An 8,768-nucleotide genomic window follows, 5' to 3' on the forward strand; every position below is an offset into this window, starting at 1 on the left:
TGTAAACCAGGCAATTCATGGTATTCTACCGAATTTAATAAAACTAATCCATTAAAACCGTAATGTTGTATTGTTTCAATTTTACCGTTTACAGAAAATACATATGACGTCTCTCCATGATCCAACACGTAAAACTCCTTGTTCAAACTTGTTTTTTCTTCCCCTTTTAAAGCTATTATACATTTAGTGTGGTAAGACGACGAATCACAAATAAAATATAATGGATTTGTAGAATTATCGTAAGACTTTAAATCAGTTAGAAAGTGATTACCAAATTTATTAATAGGCATTATTATTGAATTATACCACCTTCTCGAAGTTCCTCGATAATGGAAATGATTTCGTTGCCGTGACCGTTATTTCCTGCAGATTGTGATGCTAGAAGCAGTCGAAGTCTATCTATTATTTCATTGTAATCGTCAAAGTATTTATACTCAGTTGGTTTCGTAGTATATTGTTTTGTTAGTAAAGTCCCACCTTTTTTACCGCTAAATTGTTTGGCGCGATTTCTAGTTGTTGCACCAAGACTTGAAGGTAAAGAACTTAACCTCTGTCTCTGAGGTTGTGGTCTAGTTTCCAATACTGGCTTTATAATAAAATAATATTTATCTTTTATTTTAGATTCCATTTTTCTAATTGGTAATTCAGGGTTATTGTTTCTATGAAGAGCATTGGTTCGCCGTAAAATATCCACGTATTCGTTTACATCCTTCTGTTTAAAACTAACAGGGTTTGCCTTAAACATTAATTCATAGAGACCGGGTGTCCCTATGTACTTAACTCCTTTTATAATCATATCCGAACCGTCAAAATCAATATTTGAATCACCGATTGAAAATTTTTCGTTAGCTAAATCATGATACACTCCTAATATATAATCAAATTTACCTTTTGTATCCTGTATATTAGCTTTTACGTACTCCCGAGGTAAAGGTTCAGTGAATTGCTCATAGTACTCACCCACTACGTCAGGATTATTAACCATATTGTTAAACTCTAATACAGTTTCTTCAAAATATCGATTTATATCTTCACTACTATTACCTCTTACACGTTGTGATGTAAATGTATCTTCTGCACTATCTTCCCCAAGTCGTGATTCAAATGTTTCTTCGATCCCACTAGGTGGTATAAAAGAAAGTTCCCCAAAGTTGGTAGATGTTTTAGATGAAGGAGAACGTTTATTTGGCGATGAAGTTGTAAGTTGATATGAACTAAGATTTGGTGTGCTTAATCGACGAGGATTATACTTGAGAGATTCAAATTTAGGTGATTTAGCTAGGACAGGCTCTTGTTTTATATTACTTGTAGGTTCTAATTTTAATAACAACTCCTTTAGAGGTTTTGTTATGGGTTGATAATTTTTTTCCAACTGACTTTGAGACTTGGCAATGTCACTTTTTAAACTACGGTATTTGCGTTTTAATGCTTGACGGCTTTTTAACAGCTGTTTCACGATTCGAGTATCCATTTTTACTAACGCTAACAAGACGCATTTCTTCCTTTATATATGTACAAATGTATCAAACCCTTTGCGATATTTTCCCGAAGATGACAAACAATCCTTATCAATCACTACAAACCCATATTTATCTTTTTAAAAAAAAGAACTAAATTCTTTAAATTGTTGAAAACTCATATCAATATTAACATGGTCGTCATATATGTGTTTTAAATTTGTCATATCTTGTTGAAAAATCACTAAAAGATTGGAATTATCCCGTACTAACTGTTTTGGTATAGCTCTATAAGTTTGACATAAGTAAAAATAGTCGGTAAATTCATGTCTACCAAAACAAAAATAACTTTGAATAAGTTTTTGATCACACGAAGCAACATCATCAAAAATTATTATTGAGTGATTTTTAATATTTTCTGGAGTGGGTATGTTTGCGGAATCACTATATTCTTCATACCCAATCTCAGACATCGGTTTAATTAAGTTACGTAGGTATATATATTTTGGTTGGTGAAGTGATTTAGAATAAACATAAATGTTTTGAAATCTTAAGCCATTAGGATGCTCAATCAACGATAATAATGTATTAGTCTTACCACATCCACTCGGTCTAATAATAAGACACCGTTTTGAATCACCACCAAATAAATACCCGTGTTTTTTTATTTTAATATCTTGCGCAACTACATCATGGTTTGTAATAGGGAGAGATAGTTGTTGTTTTTCGATCTTCATCGTATCTGGGAATGATGTGAGTATATAAAGGGTATCAGATTATATATAAAAGAAAGTATAATGAGACGAAAAAGGATTAGTAGACATCGAACAGTTAAACAAAGAGGTTGCGGATTATTAAATTCTGTCATCAATAAATTACCAGTCGAGGTACACATCCCAGGTTATTCGTATTGTGGACCGGGAACTAAGCTAGAGAAAAGACTTGCACGTGGTGATTCAGGAATAAATTTATTAGACGAAGCCTGTAAAGAACACGACATTACATATTCCCATCATAAAGAACTTGGTGAAAGACACGAAGCTGATAAAATATTAGAGAACAAAGCTTGGGATCGAGTAAAATCCAAAGACTCTACATTTGGTGAAAAAGCAGCAGCTTGGTTAGTTACAACCGCGATGAAGAGTAAACGCAAATTGGGTATGGGGTTACGTAAAAAAATTAGACGTTTAAATAAAAAAGGTGGTTCTTTAAAAAGAAAAAGAATAACTCTGAAAGAACTTATTATTAAAACACCCAAAAAAGGAGGTTTTCTACCTTTACTATTACCGTTAATTGGAGCTTTAAGTGCGGTTGGGGGTGGAACTGCATCCATTATGAAGGCTATTAACGATGCAAAAACCAACCGTGAACAAATAGCTGAACAAAAACGTCATAATCTTGCTATGGAGAAAGGAGGTAAAGGGTTATACTTAAAATCTGCTAAAGGGTATGGGATGTATTTAAAACCATATTCAAAAAACTAATATTCCCCCATCATCCGTTAACAGATGTTGATTTAAAAAAATATGTAAAATTATTAAAAATCCCGCATTTTAGAGATGTATTCATGAGAGATACTTTACCGAGTAAAATTCGAAAATCTGAATGCGGTATTATAAACATGGATTCAAATAAAGGTGAAGGCACACACTGGACAGCTTATACAAAGGATAACAACGATATAATATATTTTGATTCTTATGGTGATTTACCACCACCAAGTAATGTGATCAAATACTTTAAAACTGGCGGCTCCGTAAATATATATTATAATTATGAAAGGTTGCAACGTAATTCATACAATTGCGGTCAATACGCATTACAGTTTCTATATAACCATTATAGTTAGGATGTCTGAATCAGTCTAAACAATAGAACCGTCCAGCAAATATGTCGTATAATTTCACTTTGGCCGGAAAGTCTTCTATTTTAAGTTATAATTTTAATCCCCCCATTTACCTGGACGAAAGTCTTGAATATGAAGTAGGTTTAACGAACTTTTATTCTTTTAACTCCATACCCAACATTGATGATTCTAATAATATATTTCTCTTTGGCCTCGGTAACATTACTTATACAACTGTTATCCCCTCGGGCTCGTATGAATTGGAAGATATAATTCAAATTTTAAAGGTGTTGATGAAAGAAAGGGATAAAGATGCTAATATAGATATTATTCCAGATAAAAACACATCTAAAGTATCTATTAAGAGTAATTGTTCACTATATTTCGCTATTGAAAACTCAATAGGTCAAATTTTTGGATTTAAGAGAAGAGAACTGGAAGCAAATAAAATCCATGTTTCTGATGAACCAGTAGATATTTCAGTGACAAATGCAATCTGTGTTGATTGCAATATTGCTTCAGGCTCGTATTTAAATGGAAACCCAGTTCATATAATCCATCAATTTTTTTCCGACCGTACTAGTGGGTATAAAATAGTTAAGTCACCTCAAAATATTTTATATTACCCCATCAGCGTTAGGACAATCAACAACATTAGTGTAAAAATTGTTGATCAAAACTGTAAATTACTTAATTTTCGACAAGAAGAGATTACTATTAATTTACATTTACGACAACGATTATAATGGTTCTAAACTTTTCTCGCCAACAACCTGATTACATAAAAAACTATAAAAGAACCGACAAAACACAAAAATTGAACAGTTTCAAAAAAACAAGTGGAATATTAACACCATCTAATCGTTTATTATTAAAAAAACTTGGCTTCAAAGTTTTAGTGTGATGGAAGTGTTACAAGTAACCAGTCAACCTTATAACGATACAACTATACAGGAATATCAATTTCACACCTATTCACCATACATTCCCGGAAAGTTGTACTATAACGATGAAATACGAATCCCTATTCAAGATCTCGATGCGTATACGTTACCGTCAACATCATACCTAGATATTGAGGGAAAACTACTCACCCACGACGATAAGGAACCAACAAAACTTAAATTCATAAATAACGCTATTTCCTTTTTATTTCGTGAGCTACGGTATGAGTTAAATGGGGTTATTATAGACTCTGTTCGAGAGGTCGGACTGGTATCAACAATTAAAAATTATTTAAGTCTTAACGAAAACGAAAGTATTCTGTTCCAAAATGCTGGATGGTTCCCAAAAGCAGGGAATGAAAAAATAATTGTGGATGCTTATGGTAACTTTAACGTGTGTATCCCATTACGATTATTATCAGGATTTTTTGAAGATTTTAGAAAAATTATTATGAATGTGAAGCAAGAGCTTATTTTAATACGATCTAATGATGATGTTGACGCAGTTGTAAGTATAGACGACACCGAACGCCCTAAAGTTGAAATAACAAAATTGCAATGGAATGTCGCCCATGTTAGCCCAAGCATGCGTGAACAACTACGATTAAATAGTATAGCTCATAAAAATATTGAGCTACCAATTAAATTTCGTTCGTGGCAAATGATTGAATATCCATCATTAAATAATACAACACGGCATACGTAGGCGGTAAAAACCAGTACTAATATTGAAACACCGAGACATATCATTATTGCATTTCAAAAAGGGAGAAAATCAAAGATTACTAAAGATATGAGCAAATTTGATCATAACGACCTCAAAAATATAAAAGTATTTTTGAATTCTGAAAGATATCCTTATAATGATTTACAAATAGATTTTGAAACTAATAAATTCGCTCAAATCTATGAAATGTTTGGAAGTTTTCAGACAAGTTATTATAATTTAAGTTTAAATCAACCGATATTTAACCCGCAAGATTTTAAAACTAAGACGTCGCTTATACATATAGATTGCAGTAGACAGAAAGAAGTGATTCAAAATGGATCCATCGTTCTGCGGATCGAATTTGAAACAAATACACCATCAACAACTGATGTATCCGCATATTGTTTAATTTTACACGAGAAAGAATTTACATATAATCCATTAACAAAAATAGTAAAACAATATTAATACGCATGCGTTTTAACTGTATATTATTCAATAGTAATAATTACAAACGTTAGTTGATGATGGAACGTTCACACGAAAACACGATAAACAAATTTATAAACAATTTAAAAGAACTTAAAAAACAAATTCAACAATACCAAGCATTCAAACAAGTTCTCCAAAAACTCCAACAGTTAAAAATATGAAACTTGTTATTGATATCCAAGGTTTTAAAATTGAGAATCATAGGTTTATTTGTAAAGAATTAGCGTGTTACTCAGGTGATAAAGTTGTAATATATATTTAAACCACCTTTCCCATTACGAATGTTACCTCCTGATCTAATTCAGCAAGCTGTATGGTTAAGCAAACACCATCACTGCATCTCTTGGAATGAAGGTTTTACCCCCTTATACGAATTTAAAAATATTATCAAGGAACTAACAGATAAAGCTGAAATTGTTTATGTAAAAGGAATGGAAAAAGCGAATTACATAAGAAAATATTCTTCCACACCTGTAATTGAAGTAGGCGAATTCCCACCACTACCAATATCAGAAGCAAAATGTTTTTACCACTCTAAACAAAAATATATATGCGCCTTTTCAAATGTATTTTTTATTTATGAAAATTTTGTAATGGAGTAAATTTGAATAAAAACAATATATTTTTCACTTTTTTATTTTTTTGATCCAAACTACAATAATAAGTTCTATCTATAACCTACTTGTACCTACAGGTTCCAGCCAAACAACCTTCATACTCTTGGGAATGTTGACACGCTTCAATCATCCTAGAATCCCTGGTGCTAGCAGGTGTTCCATGAGCTTACAGAACCTAAACAACCTTCACATTTGAAGGGATGTTGATACCGCATCCTTACACTGCAACCGTTTCAGAATCCTTGGTGGTAGCAGGTCTTCTATAGGCTTAAGAGATTCCAATTGTTGGTATTGGATAAGTTTTGGAAAAAGGGTGTCGAAAGTTGACGTCTTTTTTAAGAATTGGTCCACCCACAACCAAACGTCGGAAAATTTGAAAATTCTTTCCAAAGCTGTGTCTAACAGATAACGTTTTGTCGGGTATTCGTTGACATACAGACGTAATTTCAAGGGTAGACACACATCATCAAATATGTTGTTTTGACCGAGTTCACAAAGTGCCTCCACCCAACAGTTTACACAAATTTTATTCAATTTTTTTTTGTTGGTATAATATCCAATAGATGTTAAATTAGGTGTTGATTTTTCACTAAGTAATTTCACTTTATCCATAGTAAATTTAATACTTTCTTGAAACATGAATATAGTCTAAACTGATTTTGGAATTACATTAACGAAGTTATATACCATCGACCCCCATTAAACCATATCGAAACCGGTTTTAAAGCTCGTGTCGCTAATACCCCCACCTTTCTTTGTTACCAATAGTATATTCAACTCTATAATAAGTAGTACAAAAACATTTTATAATTTATTACAAATTATATATAAAAAAGATAGAATTACATTTCATCAGTCTTGCAAACAGACATGTAGAATGCTTTATGCACTCATCAATAGGTATATCGTATGGCTCCCATTTGTGTATTTCGACCTTACAGTAGAAACAGCTAACGACATCGACATTCCCTATATGCTAGAACCCTGCTTTGCTTAACAACACGAGTTAACTTCACCTTTCCAATATTTAAAGGATGGTAAACGATCTTCAAACAGATGTATACTACCAAAGTTACCATCGTCAAGACACATTTTTAATTGAAATATATATAAAAATATTTTAATTATTTATTAACAAAATAAAAAAATTAATAATACATATTATTAAAATATATGGTATTATATTGTTAAAACTTCGTTGAACACATTTTTTTTTGAACTTCGATATTTTGTCACCAACATTTTTGCAAAAAAACAGTCGCTATACTTTAAATGCTCTTCAATTGGTATATCGGAAGGTTCCCATTTATATATTTCAGTATTGCAGTACAAACACCGAACTATATCACTAACCCCTGTATAGTAAAACCCAGCTTTGCTTAATAACAGGGGTTCAACTGTACCCTTCCAATATTTAAATGAAAGTAAACGGTCTTCAAATTGCCACCCAGTACGAGATATACTATCATTGTTACCGTCGTCAAGACACATATTTAACTAATAAGTTAGTTCGGAAAATAATCTATATATGTAAACTTATATTGGAGGGGGGTATAAGCTTGAAATTTTTAAACAATTATCACATGAATAACACTAATTGCGCTATAAAAAGAAAAATATCTATATTAACAAAAAAGACTGACAACAAGATACAAAACCAATAAGACCTTGACCGTTTGTTCACATTTGTTACCCACGTTCATAGGATAAAAAGAATAAAACCTTGACCGGTTATTCACCTATCTTTGTTTGAACCGGTTTGGTGACCGCATATTCACCTTTTCTTGTCTATGGTCGGACTATAGAATAAAAAGAAAAAATCCAACAAGACCTTGACGGTGCAATTACCCCCATTGTGGTTAAACCTGTTTAGCTCAGTCTTAAAGATGCTACTTTCGGTTGAGTTCTATCCAAAAATATTTGTTAGACAGTAAGCCTTACACATTCAACCATGGAAGTTGGTTCTCCAAGTATCATTGTAGAGAGTGGTGTGTGTGACTCTAGTACAGATTGGGATAATTATAGCATCATTAGTGATGATGGTCCATGCGATTCTACTACGAATTGTAATCTATCTGTATGGAGTTTGTCAACACTCGAGCTATCAGAGGAGTTTAGTTCTTTGTCGGAGAGTGACATGTCAGATATAGAAAATGATAGTTTATTGTATAGTGACGTGGAATTTCAGGATGTCTTGAAAGATGATGTGTTTTTGGGACCTGTGATAGCACCACCCGAACTGATTGAGGATGTATCGGGAAATAATATGTTTTGCGGACCAGAGATAACACCATTCGAACTAATTAATGAACCAATAATTATCTATTAATCGTTTAAATATTAGTACTTTATTATGGTAATATATTTGTAATTCAATTATGTTGCAAATCCTTATTAGTTATTTTTGTACTCAAATTCTATACTTATAACCATATGCTTACCATGAAGTTTTATTGAAATCTCTTTTTAATAACTGTATTTAAAAATTTAAAATAAATGCCTTAATGCTTTTCCGGTTTCTCCTTTATTACATACAAAAACAAAATACATGGTTATAACAACAAATCTACTAAGTTATAAATTAGAGCTGGAGGGTTAGATAATAGAACAAGTGATGGAGTTTTACTATCTAGGCGTCACACTATCTAGCTATGGAAAGCTTAAAACAGAAGTGGGAGATCAAGTTAATAGAGCAGAGCTGCA

The 8,768-nt window shown here is 32.2% G+C and overlaps 1 protein-coding gene across 1 annotated transcript; it reads left to right on the forward strand.

Moving 5' to 3' along the window:
* The first annotated feature begins 4,206 nt into the window (after positions 1 to 4,206).
* Positions 4,207 to 4,953, forward strand: LOC140442290 (uncharacterized). The gene has a single exon (XM_072533364.1). It carries the CDS (start codon positions 4,207 to 4,209, stop codon positions 4,951 to 4,953), a length of 747 nt encoding a protein of 248 aa, XP_072389465.1.
* The last annotated feature ends 3,815 nt before the right edge of the window (positions 4,954 to 8,768 follow it).

This window comes from Diabrotica undecimpunctata, chromosome 5, assembly GCF_040954645.1.
Source record: "Diabrotica undecimpunctata isolate CICGRU chromosome 5, icDiaUnde3, whole genome shotgun sequence".
In the NCBI taxonomy this organism is placed as follows: Eukaryota; Metazoa; Arthropoda; class Insecta; order Coleoptera; family Chrysomelidae; genus Diabrotica; species Diabrotica undecimpunctata.

Coding starts and splice junctions, on each gene's coding strand:
- LOC140442290 (XM_072533364.1), top strand. CDS start 4,207: ATGGAAGTGTTACAAGTAACCAGTCAACCTTATAACGATACAACTATA.